The following is a 21,014-nucleotide window of genomic DNA, read 5'->3' on the forward strand; positions in this document are numbered from 1 at the left end:
AACTTTGTGTTCAGTTTTATTCGTCAGTCCGTTGTGTGCTGTTCGATTTTGAATTTCCCGCTAAATACCGGCGACTCAAATTCAAGACCATGTTAAATGTCAAGGTTGGTACTAAAGTTAGCTGCAGACCGCGCCATTGTTCGGCCGCCATTACTGTGCCAGAGCTAGAGTTGTGTTTGTCTCGTGAAGACGTGTCGATCCAGACAAAATATCAGTCCTATGGTGAGTCGCTATTTCCTTGTAAATCTGTGTTATATTTTAATTTATACATAGTTAACTTTGATTTGTTAAAATATAGCTTCTTGATATTCGAAAACATCAAAATAAACGTTAGTCCTAGAGATAACCTCAAATTCATGTTTGTTTCGTCAGTCCGTTGGCGTCAGTCCGTTGTCTGATATTGCACCAAAGGACTGACGTGTTTCCAGGGTACTGACGTTTTGAGCGTGTCTAAGTATTTTTTTTTTACTTATTTCAGTTTAAAACATCAGGGCTCCGAAAGAAAAACAAAACATGTCTAAGGATATAGAAGATATATTGAAAAAGAAAAGAGAAGCCGAAAAGGCTCGCTTAGCTAGAATAAAAAACGACCCCATTAAATTAGCTGAATACCAAGAGAAACAAAGGTTGCAGTACTTAAAAAAGAAAGAAAAGGGACTAAGAAAAAAATATTAAAGACATGACGCCACGAGAGCAACGATTCACTAGAAAAGAATGGAAAAAATATTCATCAAAGTACAGACAACAAAAACAACTTTTGAAAAATAATACTGATAATTTTGTACGCCAAAATACTCCTTCAACTACTGACGATGAAGCACAACCAATAGTTGGTGAACTAACACGGTCCATTGTGAACGAAAATCGAAGAGCAAATGAATCAAAAAGAAGTGAAAGACAGAGAAAGTTTAGAAATAAGCAATTAAAAGAGATGAAAGCAATGGTTTCAAAACTAAAAACTAAACTGAACAATCAGTGTCAAAATAAAGTGTCAAAAAGCAGTTGAAGAAAGTTGTACAATATGTAGAAAAAAACTCCGAAAACCAGACTGACCTATAAGGCATAGATTTATATTTGTAACCAATGTAACGATATTAGACATATCAGAAGGCTGTTTTGAAGACTGAGATAGTATTACTTGGTAACTGTTATTACGTTAATTGGTATCTTTAAGGCAGAGAGAGTTATATTTTTGTTTCAATTGTTTGTTGATTGCTTAGAAAATGTATATTGTTAAGTTAAACTACCTCAAAGTAGTTAAGTTAAGTAAAATAAAATTAATAAGAAGCTGCTTTAAAGGTGGAGGAAGTTGTTCCTCACAGTATTACGTAAATAATTTTTGTTTCAATTGTCACTTAAGTGAATTAAGATTAAAAGTAAGACTCAAAATATGTGTCATTATTAGTTTCTAAGAAATTTCTTTTAAATCTTAATAAATGTCTTACATATCTTATGAAGTTGTGCGTTTTATCAGTACTTTGTCACCCTCGTCAGTCCCCTGGAAGTCAAATTTGGAAAAATCTAAATATCTCCGCATCTACTTTAAAAAGTGACTGGCCCTATCATGAGCAATATATTAATAAGATTAGCTATCTTTTAACGCGAATTTTAAGGAATTAGATTTAAAAAACTATTATAAACAAAATATCCCGAAAAGTTACCCAACTTTTGTATATTCGCCCATTTCAGATTTTTGAAAATTCGCATTAATTGTACATATATAATTAAAACTACTACATTTCTTAGTACTACTGTAAAAATTCTTACCTGCATGTACTTCTGCAGCACCGAAACTGTGTCTTTCAGAACTTCAGACAAAAAAATGTTATGTACTGGCAGGAATTTTAAATAGTAATGCTAATGATTGAAAACTATCACCACTTGCTAGATATGGCATAGTAACTTTTAGCTTTTGGTGAGATGATATTGCTTGCCGCATTGTTGTGTCTTTTTTTATTAGAAATAAGTGGTTCCATTATGTTGACAAGCTCTTCAAAAATTTCCACACAGATTCGCAAATGGTACTCATGAGGATCTTCGCATGCTAGTTCGCGAAAAAGGGTTATGCATGCCCCTAATGTTTCTCTTCTTTCCACCCAGCCTTTAACCCAATACCTACTTTTCTGCCAAATGTCTTGAAGTTCCATGACACACTCATCAATTACTCCATTAAATACATAATTAAAGGCTGTCATTTATTATTTGAGTTACAGATACAGCCTATTAACGTAACAAAATGTTGTACAATCAATATCCCACCGCTCACTGGCTCAATGGCTGCCAGTGACAGGCTGTCAGTACTTGCCTTCACTTGCCCCTCCTGTGTGCAGTTTAACATACTCTGAAGTCTATATGAACATCATCAGTATTGTCTACATTATCATCCACGCACTTTGAACATTCCACTACTGTAGAAGTGATTATTAAAATGACCTCCACATCTTGGCTCGTCTTTAAAAAAGATACGTAACCAAGAGCATTCACATGGGGAGGGGGATGGGGAATCTTAAATGATCCCTCAGCCTCCTCATAGTCCAGAAATAAAATTCTGCGTACATTCCTTTCTGTATTTAACATTTGTACTTTATTGAGGCACCTAGTGCTTAATACACTCTGGTTAACCCTTTTTCGTGGTTACGACCAGTTAATTCTCTAAAAAAATAATAATAAGTCAAATTAGAGCAGCATCGATCAATGGACAATAATGGCGACGGCGTTAACATTGTTTATTAATGTTTTATTATGTTTACAATATAATGTGTTAATTTATTTTTTGTTTGTAGACAATAACATCATTTTTCCGCATCTCAGTTGATCAAACCATTCATACTCAAACTTGTTTATAGCATCGCGCCATTCTTCAAATTATTTTGTTCCTAAATGATTATTATTTCTATTCTGTACTTTGTCTACCTTTATAGTTTCTACCCTCAAGGTTTTTGTATTTGCAAAGAAACGATTTTCGGTAGTGCCTTTTGGTCTATTGCATTTCGGTGTAATGCCTTTTGGTCTAATGCCTTTCGATCTAGTGATTTTCGGTCTAGGAATTTTAGGTATAGTGCCTTTTGGTCTAGTGCCTTGAGGTCTAGTGCCTTTAGGTCTAGTGATTTTTTGTCTGGTGTCTTTCAGTATGATGCCTTTCGGTCTTGTGATTTTTGGTCTACTGCCGCTCGGTCTAGTGCCTTTCGGTCAAGTGCATTTTGGCCTAATGATTTTCGGTCTAGTGCCTTTCGGTCTAGTGATTTTCAGTATATTGCCTTTCTGTCTAGTGCCTTTCGGTCATTTGTATTTCGGTCTAGTGATTTTCGGTAAATTTCCTTTCTGTCTAGTTGCATTCGGTCTAGTGTCTTTCAGTCTAGTGCCGTTTGGTTTAGTTCCTTTCGGTCTAGTGATTTTCGGTCTATTGTCTTTCGGTATTGTGCCTTAAGGTCTAGTTATTTTCTTTATAGTGTCTTTTGGTCTAGTGCCTTTCGATCTAGTGATTTACGGTTTAGAAATTTTGGGTATGGTGCCTTTAGGTCAAGTGCCTCTTGGTCTAGTGATTTTCGGTCTAGTGCCCTTCGGTCTAGTGCCTTTTTGTTTAGTTCCTTTCGGTCTAATGATTTTTGTTTTATTGTCTTTCGGTCTAGTGCATTTCAGTCAAATTATTTTCTGTATAATGTCTTTTGGTCTAGTGCCTTTCTACATAGTGATTTTTGGTCTATAAATTTAGGGTTTAGTGTCTTTCGATCTAGTGATTTTTGGTATAGTGCTTTCAGTCTAGTAATATTCGTTTCAGTGATTTTCGGATTAGTACCTTTCGGTCTAGTGATTTTCGGTCTCCTGCAGCGTTCCCGAATATTTGTGTTACATATAAATATATAAATGTTCAGTGCAGTGAACCCCGCCATGTTGTACTTGAGCGTGTCCTTGCCGAGCGTGACGCAGGTGCTCTGTCCCGAAAGCAGCTGAAGAGGACCCAGCAGCCTATCAACAAGGGCTCCCCGCTGCTGGTGCTGTGCGCCGTGTTCATCGTGACGTACGTGGTCGTGAACACTCTTCGGGAGGTGATACAGCTCTACCAGCAGAAGTGGCACTACCTGCTGGACCCGGCCAACTTCGTGTCCTTGTTCCTGTACGTGTCGTCGGTCATCATGGTCGTGCCCATCTTCTTCGACGACTACGAGGAGCTGCAGCTGGCCTGCGCCTCCCTCACAGTGTTCCTGTGCTGGTTCAACCTCTTGCTGTACCTCCAGAGGTGTGCCCACTCTCCTTTGGCAATATTAGTGCTACCAAGATTAACAGTATTTTAATAAAATTCACTTTAAAAAATCATGTGTAAAGCCGGGGTTTAGTATTTTTTTATATTTTACACTTTTATAGGAGTCAATTTATCATATAGTTTAAACTTTCGCTTTGAAAATTGAAGAATTTTATAGTCGACGTAGCTTCACCGGCAACGAATTCTAGCGGTGGTTGCGGAAACGACGTGCGTTTCGCATCAATAATTATTGTAGTTGAAAACACTAATTTATGTATATGTTTATCACGATCTGCATTACTTTTTTTTTAAAGAATTTTATGTTAAATATCGTGTCCGAGTTTCATGTTATTACTGTATTTGCAACATGAAAAATAAAACGTGAATTTTCTCGTTGCCGAGGTTAGAAGTTTCACATCTCTGGCTAGTACTGAAAGACTCGCTCGTGTGTTTTTCACTGGCATTTTCCCCTTGAAATATGAGTGTTCAAATCTTGATCGCAGTCTCGTGGCAGAAGTATCAACTGCTTGCTTGACTCTTGGGTTGAGGCCACGTCCGCAGAACACCAGACCTTCAGTCGTTAATTTTCTAGACGATGGCTGCAACAAGGCATGCTGAATTCTGCGGACCCTCAACCCGAAAATCAAGAAGTAAAACGAATATTTATAAATACCTAGGTATTTTTTCTCCTTGATGGTTAGTAGTGCAGTACCAAAGTATGGCTTTGTTTATTCGTACAATTAAAAAAATAATAATCCGGCCATATTACATGTAAAATATACAAAAAATCATTATTAAATGGTTACCATCGCGATATGATGTTTACATGCTTATGTGCACCTTTGAGAATTTTCGGGTTACAAAAATCTCAATTATTTTACTAAATGAAAGAAGTCATAAGAGATAACCTTTCTGTAAGAGTGCCGTATCAACTCAGCTTGTAATCAGGGTATTTAAATTAGATTTGTTTCCCTGGTTTTTTTGTAATATATTATTAAATTAATAATTAATTTTTGGTCTTTAAATTAGTAAACATGCCTTAACATTCGCCAAAAGTCATTAGTGACAAAGTTCGCATTTAAAAACGAAAATGTAGCTAGAAAAACAAGTGAAACCCGAAAACAATATGTTTACTACAAATAGTTGAATTTAATATATACAATATTTAAATTTCAACATCATCAACTATTTGAAATGAATTTAAACCATTTTTTTTCAAACGTTATTGGTGACTTTGGTTTCCAAACGTTCTCAACTTAAGCTTCCCTGAAAAAAACGCATTCGTCAAAGTAGACATTGGTGTCATTCTGTTGCTAACTTATATGTAATCGATGATCTGGTCCACAGGTTCGACCAAGTGGGGATCTACGTCGTGATGTTCCTCGAGATCCTGCAGACTCTCATCAAGGTGTTGCTGGTCTTCTCCATCCTCATCATTGCGTTCGGCCTGGCCTTCTACATTCTTCTGTCGAGGGTAATTCAGACGTACACACAGTTTACTATTAAGCTCAGTTTTATCTTAAGCGGGAGGTTAGTCATTAAAATGATTTATTTATGTGTAAACGTCTTAGCTTTCTATATACGGCATTTGGTAGGAGTAATTTTGGTGAATGGAACGGAAGTCGCACGGTGCTGCCATTTGTAGCGAACCAAAGTTTACAAAGCCAAAGGGAGTATTAACTATTTAATATACAGAAAGTAAGTACCGTTTGGTCATTGAAAACAAACTCATGGAAAAAAAAAGTTTTATTGAATTTTCATTTAGTCGCCATTCAGTTCTAATCACTTTCCGCAACGCTGTACCAGTTTGTTTAACCCATCTGCATAGAAGTTCGCCACCTGGAAATTAGACCAGTTAAGTTGACAATCGTGATTTTGTTCATTTGACTATAATTTTTGACTCCAGTTTCATTAAATCAACCCAAATGAAACCCTTTTCGTCCTAAAAAAAAACGGTAGCCATCATTTTTCCACTCGAGTACGGATTATTGTTTAAACTTTTTTCCGGAAGTGTTTACCAAGCGCCTGTACTTAGGCTACACGCACTGGGTATTCAAAGTCCATGATGCCTATACCCGAGGCGTTCATTCCATTCCCAGACAGCATAACTTCTATGCAGAGGGGTTAAATAAACTGGTAGAGCGTTGCGAAAATTGCTTAGGATTAAATGGCAACTATGTGAAAATGTGATGTAGCTGTGCGTAGTAAACTAAAACTTTCAATAAAACTTTTTTTCACGAGTTTATTTTTTTATTGACAAATGGTACTTACTTTCTGCACACGCCTCGTATTACCAAGCAAATCAGTATTTTAATATAATTCCTTGTCTAAAACTAGGTCTAAGTCTGGGGTTCAGTATTTCTTCAAGTCTTTTTTTCGTTTTTGTGGGAGACGTTTTATTCTTAGGTTTAACCTTCGATCTGTAAATCTAATGATTCCATAGTTGGCGTGGCTGTTACGGCAGCTGATTCTAGCGGCTGGTACAAAAACTACGAAGGATTTGCGTCAAGAAATGTATTTGAAAACACAATATTCGAATATTTATCACACTTGGCAATATTTTTAATAATCCTACATTAGATTTGGTGTCCGAGTTCCGTATTATATGTTTATTGCAACATGAGAACACATGTATTTAGTGGAATTTTTACTCTGAAAATGTAAGTGTTAAAATCTTGATCGTATGCTCTCGTAGCTAAAGTATCAACTACTTACTTGGCTTTTGGGTTGAAGCCTCGTTCTCAGAACACCAAGCCTTCTGGGCTTTTACAAAAGATTATTTGGAAACCAGTTGCCAAGTAATGTTTGTAACACTACAAAAAAAATATTGTACCTTTTTAGAACAAATAACTACGGTTATTTTTGCATATATGAGATACGTTTTTCGAGATAATACTGGGTATTTCTTTGTAAATTGGCACATAATTTTATATTTTAATGGAATTTTCATTCAAGAATAATTTTTTAAACCATGAAAAATATGATCTAATATTAAATAATTTGACATTATTTTTTATCATGCCTATTTTGTGTGCAGTAAAACTGGAAAACTATTCAGGGGACTGTTTTCAAATAACTTTAACTGTTTGATATACTGGGATAACGTAGAGCATTAATACCCGAGTAATAATCTGAACCCAGTGTTAAACGAACATTATTTTGTAGTGAAACAGTTGATTTCATTTAATGTACAAATTTACAAATACCTGTAATTTCACATTAATAGTTATGTTCCATACATTCATGCAATGGACAATTTTGATAAAATACAATTTCTTTAACATACTCCATTGCAGTTTTGTACTGTTGTCAAGAAGGCAAATTAAGAAATAAAAATGAAAACATAAACCCCCAGAGACCAAGCCTAAATCAGCTATGTCAAATAGATCAACCCTACGATGTACCTAAACAGGCATGATGGACAATACAAAGTCAACACAGATGTACACCGTAGGTTTCCTTTGACAAAACAGTTGCGACGTTTCGGTAACTGGCATCCGTTCCCGTCAACAAGCACAAACAGCTCAAAACTGCAATGGCGCATGTCCAAGGAATATTGTATTAACTAATTTGTGTGACCTTCGCCAAAGCAGTGACGTGCTCCTCGCTTGCCGGCAGGGCAACCACGTGTCGTTCAGCAGCGTGCCCATGTCGCTGATGCGCACCTTCGCCATGATGCTGGGCGAGATCGACTTCCTGGGCACGTACGTGCAGCCGTACTTCCAGACGCGCGACGACGACAGCAGGGCCGGCGAGGACTACGACGGCAAGCTGCTGCCCTACCCGCTGCCCTCGTTCCTCATCCTCGGCCTGTTCATGGTGCTCATGCCCATCCTGCTGATGAACCTGCTCATCGGTCTGGCCGTCGGCGACATCGAGTCGGTGCGCCGGAACGCGCAGCTCAAGAGGCTCGCCATGCAGGTTCGCGCGCTACACTGCAAAAACATCATGTTTGTACTTTTACAAGGATGGACCTCGGAAACTCGGTTGCCAACGGTGCAACTTGTAAAACTGCAAGCCACAGCTTTGCACCATTTATCATTTTACAAAGCTCTGCCTTGCAGTTTTACGAGTGTTATCGTTGGCAACTGAGTTTACAACGATTGTAGGAGTACAAATGTGTTTTACAGTGTAGATTAGAAGAGTCCATAGATATTTTTTTTACAAAACAAGTTTTTTTTAGGAATCACTATAAAAATTATATCCAATCCAACATTTTGTTTTCAAATAGGTATATGTGTATATATATATATACATATTATATTTCACCTTTAAGTTCAAATTTACCCAACCCAATACTGGGTTAATAGCATGGCAAAGATGATTACAGAAAGACTGGATTTAGAATCAACGAATATGTTCACTATATATAAGAGATATAAGGGTGTATAACACAGGATATTTCAAACTAACGTGCCTGCTCGTATGATATAGTTATTATGTTGTATATGTAACGGTTTAGTCTGTGTAAGACAACAAATCAGACAATTTGGTCGTATTCCCCTGGTTTTAGTAACAAATATTGCTATATCTGATAGAAACATGTTTTTAATAATTAAACACAGCCTATGTCCATATGTAGTGCTATATACTTTTTGCAAAAAGATTTCCAGACCAGCTGTTTGTTAAAATTCTGTAGCATTTTCTATATTTCGTGGCTAGCTGTCAGCACACCAATCATGTCCATCCAGTGTGGAAGCAAACGCGTCCTGAATCGCCCATCTAAATAGTGCAATGGCCTATTTTGCGGAGGGTAGCGCCAATCACAAGGAAACAAACGCTAGCGCGGGCATACCTTATCGAAGTCTAATGAGCTTTCAGATTATTTCGTGAAAAATGCATGCCTGTATCCTTATGGAATAATATATCTTTATAACAGTGAAATAATTTTTTAATAGGTACAGTTTACTGCTTACAAACAAACTCACGCTCTCTTACTAACCTTGGTGCGTATAACGGCTCGTCAAAAGGCAGGTCGTCATGGACGGACCACTTCATTGACACAGTCCGAGTAAAGTGGGGAATAAATCAACCGTGGCCTGAAGCAAGGTGCCTCTAAGACCAGGACTGTGGACTGGCGCGCTGTCTCCACGTTGTGCATAGGGCAACTATGAGATTTGAGTGGCATTTACCTGGAAATGTTACGAGAAACAATGTTATTCGGGATTAAAACACGGCTCTTCTGATTTATAATAATTTCCTGGACACACCCGTTGCTGGATTGCAGTGGATGACATAGATTAACCTTAATATTGGACAACCAAGACACAGAATTTCCACATTTTGAAAAGTCGGAGAAAAGACAGGGAGTTTAAATTGGTCAGGGAATTTACTTTAAAACAGTTACAGAAATTCCTCAATGATAGTAATTTTATGTGAGAATTCATGCTCCAGTATGCCATCAACCAGACTTTGAACACTTTTTTTTCAGATGGTGTTTTAGTGCATAGCCACGCTCATACACTGTAAAATGGTATATGCAAGTTTCTGTTTGAACTAGTACAGCTATACAGATGGTTGAGACTGGATTGTTTTAATTTATTTCATAAAATTGCAAAATAGGTAAATAATTTGAAACATTTGTCATGAGAGAAATTGGTAATTCTGGTCATGGAAAGTAATGGAAAATGTCAGGTAATTTTTTCTACAGATTTGTTTGGACACCTTGAAACACCCGGAGAACAGGCCAAAATCAGCGTATGCCAAATGTTTATTACCTAGACAGCACAGAAAATTATGTGGAAGAATTTTTGTCAGAGATTAATGAAGTACATCACAAACGAAGAATGTTATCTGGCAGTTACGTAACAATTGCTACAAGAAAGATAAATTCAGGCAAACAATAAATGACAGACGAACCTACTGATGATTAGGGGCATGTATTATTCGCGAAAATGTTCCGAGACTAGCTGAGAGTTAAGACACTATATCATCGTCCATTTCGTGATTAGGTAAGTTTATTTCAGATAAATGCATGCAACTGTTACGAGCATCAATCACGGTGTAATTTTAGTGCGGAAGCAAATGCGTCCTGAGTGGTGAGGTCAAATATGGCAATGGCTTCTCTCGCAGGAGGTCACCAGTTTCAAAGAAGAAACTGCTGGCGCAGGCATACCATATTGTAGCCTAACAGGTGTTCCCATTTTCTTTTCCGAAAAATGCCTGCCCCTACTGATGTTACTAAACAGATAACCTGGACAACACAATGCCAACACAGCGCAATTCAAGAATAATTCAAAACACGGTTCCAGTAGAGTGGGAGTTCATTGAAATGATCTTAAGCACCACCTCGCTCTATTTATTCGTAGATAAGGACACTTACCATTTCTCTGTATATTTTACTTCGGGGCTAGACTTCACAATCCTTCATACTCTCGATAAATGGCAAGACTTAATTTTGCTTCAACTTGCACAGAACGCTAAATATTCATTATTGGCTGTGAGTTCTTCTATGGCATGTCACGTTAACGATGAACCAATTTCAAGAAACCTGAAAAATTCGTGTAGTTATTGTGAGGCAGGTTAGAATGTTGGTATATCATTATACATTTGTAAAGCGTTTTAATTGCGTCTTGAGTAGTTTGACAGGCACATAAGTACAAGAAACCAATGAAAATTTATCATAATTTATTTTTTTTCTTTTATTTTTTATACACCAACCAAATTCAGCACTAGGCCGGTTTACAATTTGCTCGTGTTATTAAACAATAGAATAAAAATATCAGTTTAACTCTAAATATTTAAATCATGCCTTAGAACACCATTAAAGAGTTTTAAAGAATACAAATAATGAATAAAAAAACTTAATGCAAACCATTACATAAATAAAACAAGTCAGTTCAATTTCTTGAAAAAACTTACTAATGAGTTTATTTACTACATGTACATTATACCGCCTCTTATATATTATTGACTGGGTTAGGGTCACACTTCAGTGCGCTGCCTCTCTCAATGTGAAAGGTTATCCAACTGTTTCTTGCGAAGCAGTGCGTGACGAGTTTTGAAAACATCGTTGGACATACTCTGCCGGAAAGAGTCTGGTATGTTATTCCAGAGATGGCTTGCCAGGTAACTAAATGATCTTTTAAAGAAAGTGCTATGGTGCTTTGGTACATGATCCAACACTATGCTTTTCGGACTGAAGGTAAAATATGACAGCAGCCAATGAACTAAAGACACTGGCTTGTTTGTGTGTAATTGCGTGGAGCCTAGCCTGAACCATAAAATATCGCGAATTTTACACGACTCTAGCCATATGCCTACTTGACTGGGATACTGAGACAATTATAATGGGTTTGCTTTACAGTCGAATCTTTGTGATTTGCCTCCAAGTAACTTAGCTCTGTTAAAAATGAATATACCAATCAAATTAGTAAAAATGAGCTACACAAATTTAAAACTTACCTTGGCACTTTTTTTATCCGCGAAATACAGCTGTTTGTAGTGACAACAATCGCAACTGGACATTGATTTCTGTAAAAAAAATGACATTAAAGTACTGAAGCATATCAGTGACAACGACATACGTGTAACTGTAAAGATGGAAAGCATAAATGTTGCCTAGTCAGCGTGAATGTTGTTAAGGAACCCGTCTAGAAAGGAGTGTATTCGTGTTTGTGAGGCGGGATGATAAGTGCGACGCTCGCTGATGCTTCCAGCACTGTATATCCTCTGAACTGGCGCGCAGTATTCTTCTAGTGCGTAGGGCAACATAGAATGGTTTCAATAATTAGTTCTGGGTGTTTCATGCCTTAAAATTATACTGAAAATACGCTTCGCTCTTCTAAAAAATACCGTTTAAAAACTAAATACGGAAACAGAACTACTCATCCGACTTCAGCATATTCTTAAATGTTTTTCGTCCCGAAGTTTTCAAATCACGCAGTTTTTTCCTGGAGCTGTGCAGACCGTCGCTATCAAACCGGGGCTGTAAAGGTCGCGCACATTGCTCGCAGGTGGTTCTGCACACGGAGCTGGAGAGGAAGCTGCCGCGGTTCCTGCTGGAGAAAGTGGACAAGCAGGAACTGATCGAGTACCCCAACGAGACCAAGTGCAAGCTCGGCTTCCTGGACGCCGTGCTCAGGAAGTGGTTCTTCAACCCCTTCACAGACGATGGTGAGAGAGTCCTTAAGGTGACGGTGCTTGCATTTTGGTATGATTCTGGCCTCTGAGTTCAGTAGTAGTTTAACTGCCTCCATTAAGGTGTTTATTTTTTTTCTCGTCATTACTATTAATTGAGGGGAAAATGTATCAAAAAAGGCTCTGGTGCCAGGGTTCAGGGTGAGGTACCAAGGTGTCGACCTCCATCTTGGGTAGTGACGTCACGGCGACCATCTTGTATGACCTTGACCGTGACCTTTGCCCTTTATCGTGGCTTCGGCTGTCATTCTGGATTCCACCATTTTGTTTTCTAGAATCGGAAAAATATGTAAAAATAAAAAACAATTCATTACAAATTTAATTTTTTTATAAAAACGCAATTACTTCATTGACCTTGGAGTTGTCGATTCAAATACCGACGAGCTCAATTAAAAAAAAATTATCGACAGACCATTCCTCATTGTTGTCCTCAATCAGACTAATCCCCACTACTACTACTACCATCAGTATGACATAATGCAGCCATCTTGGACTCGCCATCTAGGATTATCTTATGGTCTGCTAGAATACGCTGCCGCCTTATTAGTGTATTTTCTACACACAGAGTGAATTATTGTCAATCACCAAAAAGTCAACTATTGTTGCGTCTACCATTGTGTCGATCATCTTTGCCGCCATATTGCCAATTCGTAATTTCAAGTCAACAATTTTTGAAAAATTCCATAAATCATTAGAAAATTTAAATATTAATTCATTTATTAGATCGATTACTGACTGTGGTTCAATCCTTGTCGATGAAAAAAAATGCAATTTCAGTGTAATTTTAGTTCATTATTAATTTTTTTTTTAAATTACTTTTGACAATAACTCTACCAAGGACTCTATACAAGAAACTAAACCACGGAAAAAATAGGTATGTTACAAAAATCACTTTGCCTACTATGGAGGCTGTATTCCGTGCACCTTATGACTACTAGAGTGCCAACTACAAGCATTTATACCAAATATCACCTACATTTGCGACTATCTTCGACGATACTTGGTATGCCTTTCAACCAAGTCATAAATAACATCAAGTATACAGACCAAGCGTCTCCGAGCCATGAAATCTTCGACCATATTTGGTGTGGCTTTCAAACAAGTCATGTTCAATGTCCAGCATATAATCCAAACATATCTTACCCACAACGTCTGCTGTTCAAATTTACTCAACATGCTTTATTTAACCTTTAAGAAAATACCAATTTCCAATATATACAACAAGAGACTCTGAAAATGCCAGACCTAGCCTGATGTACTTGACGATTAACGATTTCTATAAGATGTATTGCAAGCATGTTCACAAAAGATCTTCTAATTACAGAAAAAAATATGATTATACACCAACCATAGTCTCACAGTGACCATACACATTATGCTTAAGCTTAATATAGCATATATTATAAACCTAAGAGACCACCGAACCACTAATGATTATAGGCGCAGTACTTAGCATAATTCCACATACCAAATATTTACTCATCGCATTCCACCAATCGTATACTACAAATCCTACCCTATCCTACTGTATCCTATCAATCGTATTCTATCAATCATATTCTGTCGTATCCTACCAATTGTATCCTGTTGATCGTATCATATCCAGTCCTAACAAACGTATTCTATCACATCCTGCCGATCGTATCATACCGTATCCTACCAATCGTATTCTCCTAAATATCCTACCAAACGTATATCACCAATTTTATCCTACGGTATCCTACCATTCGTATCCTACTGTATCCTACCCATTGTATCCTACTTATCGTATCGTACCAATCCTGTCCTACCAATCGTATCCTATCGCATACTGCCACTAGTATCCTGTCGTATTTTGCCAACCGTGTCCTGTCCATCGTATTCTACCACATCCTAACAATAGTTTTATATCGTATCCTGCCAATCGTACTTGCCGATCATATCCTACCATATCCTATCAATCGTATTAGACTTTATCCTAACAATAATATCCTACCATATTCTGTTGATCATATCATATTGTATCCTACCAATCATATCCTGTTAATCGCATCCTATCGTATATCATCTATCATTCTATGGTTGTATCTTACTGATTTCAACTAACCTTTTATCGATGTTTCTATATCTTCGATGCTGGAATCTCATTAACTTTCAATGACATGCGATGCAAATGTTCAAGTGTGATGATTTTTTCCAATTCAACTTAAATTCTGCCCAAACACTGACTCTTTCTCAGTAGACCAAAAATTTGTAGCTCCGAAGATCTTGAGGTGATTTTTTAATTGTCACTTCGTCCGAACTAAAAACTGCACAAATAAGCATTTTTTTTTGCAAAGAACTCTTGTCACAATTGCTTTTCTCATGTTGTCGAGCATTGTTAGTGTTGATGAACGAAATGCCATAGTACCGACACACATATGCTGACGATGGCACTGCTGATACTTCCGAAACTACGCTGAACGTTCTTGATAAATCATCATAATGTTCTTCCATTATTGAAACAAAATATTATTGGGCCAAGGTTGAACACATCATTTTTAAAACATTTTAATGAGCCTGTAATCATGAATGGTTCGGTTATCTCTTCTTTGGATTTTAATAGGTTTTATAATAATCTTAGTTATGAAAAAACGGAAATATGAAACTGAATACCATTATTTGATCATTAAGCATTTAAGATACTTTGTGAACACATGTGGAAAAATAATTTAATATATTTGTTCATTGGAAACCACCACATTTTACCCTCTATTCGGATTGCATATGGTTGGATCGTATGAATTTTGTTATTTTCCTATTGTTTTCTTGACCTTCAAGACGTGTCATACCACCCATGGCCCAATGAAAATACAATTTAAACGTGTGGTTTTATACATTTTAGCCTGTATATAAATAATAACGCAAAATTTGTCTGTCTCTACTTATTAATTATGGTAAAATAATTCGGATTTAACTTATATGCTTCACCATTAACAAATGACGAAACAAAGGAAATATGCTCTGATAGCATGTATGTCACGACATTTTGATCAAATAAATATACATGTTTAGTTATGTTCGTGTGCTGTTACAGGTTTGGACATGGTGCTGGACAATCACGAGGATTACATCAGCGAGGAACTCGGAAAACAGAAGCGGAGGCTGAAGGATATATCGGGCGTGCTCGAGACACAGCACTTGTTGCTTCGTCTGATCATTCAAGTAAGTTCACGAGACGGCATTTCAATCAGTTTCAATTAGGGAAGGTACAATCAGTTCCTCATAGTCTCAGAAACCATAACATATTCAGGATTGATTTTCGAGGAAAAATATATTAAGAAAAAATATTTGAGGAAGTTAAATTGAGAAATTCAAACACTAACAACTTTGCAGTCTCTACGAAAGCTATCTATGAAATGTTTGTATTTGCCATCAACTACAATACTCTGGGAATGTTTGTTTAGAATGTCATGGGAAATTTTCGACACAAAAGTAATTTGTTTGTGTCTTAAACATGTAAATTGACTTTTTTTATTTTAAATATAAATTTTTCATCGGTAGAATGTTTCTTCAAAACTTAGTTTTCGGTGCTTTTGCTAATTCATTATTTTATTTCTGACTCTAGATTATAATTTGAGTCACTATTTTAAGAATAAAAATCTAAACTTACGCTTGAGAAAATGTGTATTCGACAAATCACTAATTTCAATACCATATTGACTATTTTAGTGAAATATTTTCCAACATCCGTCTATACAACTTAATGTAATCATATGGATTCATTTGTAAACTAACATAAATCGCCAAAAAGAGGCAGATTATTGCGGCAGATTATTGAGGCACTATGCATCCCTCTTTTTATTCCTTTTTTTTACATCGAATAAAATTACGTTCTCCGGGGAAACGCTTTTGGAAGAAATCAGTTTTTTTCTGAATTCGCACTTATGGATATTTAACTGCATTTATACTGCCTTTTTTTGTCCCAGCGATAACAATATACATGTTTAAAAAAACGGAAATATGAAACTGAATACCATTATTTTATCATTAAGCATTTAACATACTTTGTTGTTCCCCAAGTGCCTGAAGAAAATTTCTCATATCTCTGTTTAAAATATATTTTAAAAATTTGCGTCAGAAACTTCAAGGAGTTTCGTCGCTTACCTAAGCATTATTTAAATTTAGTTAAACTTCTTAACAGAAGGGGAAAGCCGCTGAGAAACCTAGGAATGTTTTATACTTGTATCGATATAAACTTGAACCAGTCACTAATTATTTCAACCTGGTTTCGGTTGAAACACCAGACGTATCAGACGCCCCAGCGGCGGTGTTCGCTAGCTCGTCTCGCTCGTAGGGCGCCAGTCGTGCCCCGGCGGCCCGGTGTCAGCAACCGCCGAGCTGGCACCCGAGCGGTTCGACAGCCACTTCAACCTTGCAGTTCTCCTTTGCCTTCTCCATACACAACCGTGTGACGTAAACTCTTACCTTTACCGCTACTTTATATGTTTATCACACGCTGAACATATGCGGAATAATCAGGGTTGGATTTAGGGGTAGCGAAAACGCCAAACGCCTCCATCCCGTATTCACCTGAGAGACAGTCAAATAATTTTTCAATAATATTTTTTCACCGTCTGGAAATTTTTTTTTTTTTAATTTTCGCACAAGCATGAGAGCAACGGTTTACTTCCAACAGTGAATGAAAATAGGCTACACATTGTATGAGATCACAATACACACTTGACCTAAGTTTTTCGAAATTGGGAAACATTTTGATCTTTTTCGTGAGCTGGGGTGGGTTTTACCACGCTACCCCCGTTTCCTCGCCAATCGTTGTGCCATCCTCGATGCACCGCAAGATGTTAGGCCATAACCCGACCATTCTAGTTTAAGTTCTTGCTCAGGTCTACCACCCCTCTTTTCGCGAAAAGATTCGATACTAGCTGTGTGTTGAAACAGTGTAGCAACGTCTGCGTTTCGTGTTTGGTTGAGAAAATTTGTGGGGCGTGTCGTGTATCGGCACTCGATATCACTGCAATTCTGTGCGGAAGCAAACGCGCCCTGAGTGACAGCATGATCCAGCTTCATCTTATTCATTTCACACTGCCTAGGTAGCATTCGCACGCATGACATTCAGTTTCCAAATGGCGACAATGCTCGATAACTGTGCGACAGGATGATAGCGTGTCCTGGTGTGCCTGAGACAGCAACCCAAAGAATTCTATGCAGCTGGTTTTTGGGGCACTGATAAAACTATATATTAGTGGATATTATGTTAACAAATTTAAAAAAATAGTTCTGAAGTGATTATTTACTTATTGTGACTTACTTAAATGGCAGTGATAGCAGCTGAAAGACGATATATTGTGTTCAACAGTTATTATGCCACAACATATGTTTTATCGTTTAATTTTCAGAATTTGTTTTCGTTAAGACAAAGATCGCACATTAAGAGATATTAAAAGACCATAACATAATGAATATACAGTATCATTAATATTGCAGTAATTTCCAAAATTTAGTTACAAATAAAATGCCAGTCACTCACAGGGAAAACCATTTATAGCTGGAGCCACTATTATCTTTATCCACTCAAGTAACTTAAGTAGCTTCCATGAAACTATTTTTTTAAACAATCAAAAAAATATTGTTATGGCTAGGGGGATGTATTTTTTGCGAAAATATTTCAAGACTACCTGACTGAAATACTGTGGTATCGTCTGTGTTACGTAATTGGTTGAGTTTCTTCCACGTTCATGTCTGATGACGATGGCACACGAATATCAGCAACTCTGTGTTGGAGCAAACACGTCCTGAATGGCCTAGGTAAAATAAGGCAGATGGCCGCCAATCACAAGGAAGAAACGGCTGGTACGGGCATACTTTATTGCAGTCTACAGTAAGTAGTAAGATTTTTTCTCGAAAAATACATGCCAGTAGTTGAAACAAAGATGGAAACTTTCAGTTCATATGTCTTCACCTTAAGGTTCGTTCTCACACACCTTGTTGATATTTTCGTTTTTCTTCATTACGTTTGTTTAAAGGCCGTTTCCAAAATTTTAAATTGATACCTCCTTTACTTTTGTTGTTGTCACAAACATTTTCAACAGATATTACACCAAGTGAATAGGTATATGTTGAAACTATAATTGCAAGAGAGGTATTGAGTTAAAATTTTAGAAATAGTCCTTAAGAGGAATCAGGATTCGCCATCTTCCAATTTCAAATAATTAAATACTGCTTGCACTAAAGCTTCCGTTCTAAAGTTTTTGGGTTTACATGGCATAGTACTTAGCTTTGGCTATATCTTGAAGTCAGCACTCGTGAACGGGTGTGATTATATTGATAGTTGTAGTCGCCAGCGTGAAATAATAAGTTATTACCTCGCGGCGCTTACAGACTAGAGCTTGTTAGAAAATAGGTGATCGCAACAAGGTATAGAAGGTCTGGGAGATATTATTTATGCCATGACATGCCAACAATTGGAATGAATAGCTAAAAAATTAGAATTGTAGCAAAAATGTATAACAATCCAAGATGGTGTGTCCTGATCCCCCATGGCAGTGAAATGAGAAGGGCGCGTGATGAGTGTGCCCTGTGGACCGGCAGAAGATGGAGATCAAGACGGAGGCGGACGACGTGGACGAGGGCGTGTCCCCGAGCGACGTGCGGCCCTTCATCGGGGCGTCGAGCAAGTGGACCTCGCCCCGGGTGCGCAAGAAGCTGCGCACGGCGCTCAGCTTCACCAAGAGCCAGTCCACGTAGGCCCGGGCCTTGCGCCACTCCGCCTCGGTGGAACACTCCACGTGGAGCACGTCGATCTCGACGAAACTGCGTATTGTAAACTACGGTTTCGTGATGATCGGTTGTGTGTTCGTGGTGCACGAATTGGTTTGCAATCCAAGCATATCACAGCTTTCCATGTCTATATGACGCTGCTGCTGCTGCTGCTGTGTAACAATTATTATGTTTCTGTATCAGTGAATTGGCCTCATTTATAATGTATGTTGCATACACGAGCATATTGAACTTCTGAATAATAAAGTTTTAATATAATCAGTTCAAATGGGTTGAATAAAAATGTTCCAACAGCATATAATGCAATTAAACATCCGATAACTACATGAAACTTTTCAGTTCAACAATTTATCCACCTTATTTATGTTTAAAAAAAGCAAATAAACAACATTCTTAATTAATCAGTTCATGTCTTTCAGTGAAAACTTCGCACCCGCTTAGTCTGTAGCCACTGTTCCAGGGAATGATAACGTTCTTCAGTGGTCGCTTTCGGATTGTCCTCAGAGCTCCCATGATGATTTCCAAGTTCAATACATCTGTCGATGTGTACTTAACGTAGATCACTGAAGAACACACTTGAACATGTTTGCAGCTGCAAGACACATCTTGGTATAGATTCGCTAATGGGCTGTCAAGTAATCTTTCCTATCAGTTTAGTTCTAGTCTACACACTAAAAAAAAAATTTCGCCAAGAAGCTTGGCACCGCATTATAAAACTTTGTTTCTTTTAAGCTAGAAATATAATTCTTGCCATTCTCGTAGGTCTAATCTTAAAATTACTGATACTTATGGCATTGAATTATGCCAAGTGTTAATCAGCTCTACTGATAACTATCCCCACGTAAACCGTCCGCGTCATCCAGACGGAATGCCATTCACGTTTGTTATGAATCAAAGATGCGTGACCAAATAAAATGATCGACTGTGCGAACATGGTTATGCTGAAACCTTCTCAAGCTGTTCGGTTCATACATACTTCATTGCCTATTTTTCTTGGTAAAAATCCAGTTCATTAAAACACACTTTTAGAGACCCGAAAATTAGTGAATCCGGAAGATATATAAATATACAGTATACATATATATATAAATCTGGTGATAGTATGAGCCTTCCTGAAAGTTATGAATTTAAAATCCCACATTTTCGAAGTTCAAGAAACCATGTAATTTGGCCTAAAATGATCCCATCATATAGTAGATCTTGGTGACTGTTGTGGGCAGTGGCGTTCTATTGGCCGATTGACTTTCACTGTAGGATGAGTCACGCGCCTACGTCTTTCTTATCTAGCCTACTCGCAATTTTATTTACAAAAAATAAACTTTCAATTTTTTATTTTGGAATTCCAGACTTACCGGTTACTCAATTTTATGTTTCTCCTGAAGGTAAAGACTGCTTACTGAACAGTTCACCAAATATCCGGGATAGTTTCTTAGTAAAGGATGCTGAGAGATTCTTCCTACTGAAGCTTTGGCTTGCCTACACTCGGTGACTCGGAGCCTGCAGCAACAAAGCTTTGCTTTTAGGTGACAGTGATACATGTTCAACTTGCAGAGTGCCATTTCTTTGAGCTTAGTGACGAAACTCTCCATATTGTATTCCGTCCTTCCTTTATGTTCTGTTGAATGTATTAACGCCTGATTTATCCAGTCTTACTCCTCTGATGATTCAGAGACAGTGCTGTAAGTTGCCGGGGATGCTCACATTCGCAACAATATTTTTTGCACGTTTCGTCCCTAATTTGGCCAAATTATCGTACATTTCCACCTTAAACTAGCTAAATGAGACAGAGAGTGATTGATTTAATTCCATTTACAGTTTTACAATCTAGTCTACAGTTTCAAATTGCTACCACCATCTTGGACAATGGCATACCCTT

At 37.5% G+C, this 21,014-nt stretch overlaps 1 protein-coding gene across 2 annotated transcripts in view; it reads left to right on the forward strand.

Moving 5' to 3' along the window:
- Window positions 1-19,542, forward strand: part of LOC134529447 (transient receptor potential cation channel subfamily A member 1) — a 221,589-nt gene extending 202,047 nt beyond the window's left edge. The window contains exons 20-26 of one of the 2 annotated variants that reach the window (XM_063363567.1): window positions 3,966-4,237; window positions 5,588-5,714; window positions 7,859-8,161; window positions 12,196-12,363; window positions 13,675-13,709; window positions 15,433-15,562; window positions 18,950-19,462. In XM_063363567.1, the coding sequence (XP_063219637.1) occupies window positions 3,966-4,237; window positions 5,588-5,714; window positions 7,859-8,161; window positions 12,196-12,363; window positions 13,675-13,709; window positions 15,433-15,562; window positions 18,950-19,105 (1,191 nt within the window). In that variant the 3' untranslated portion in view covers window positions 19,106-19,462. Of the gene's footprint in view, window positions 1-3,947; window positions 4,238-5,587; window positions 5,715-7,858; window positions 8,162-12,195; window positions 12,364-13,674; window positions 13,710-15,432; window positions 15,563-18,949 lie in introns of both variants that reach the window. The other variant, XM_063363558.1, reaches the window with a different exon arrangement.
- The last annotated feature ends 1,472 nt before the right edge of the window (window positions 19,543-21,014 follow it).

Source organism: Bacillus rossius, chromosome 1 (assembly GCF_032445375.1).
Source record: "Bacillus rossius redtenbacheri isolate Brsri chromosome 1, Brsri_v3, whole genome shotgun sequence".
In the NCBI taxonomy this organism is placed as follows: domain Eukaryota; kingdom Metazoa; phylum Arthropoda; class Insecta; order Phasmatodea; family Bacillidae; genus Bacillus; species Bacillus rossius.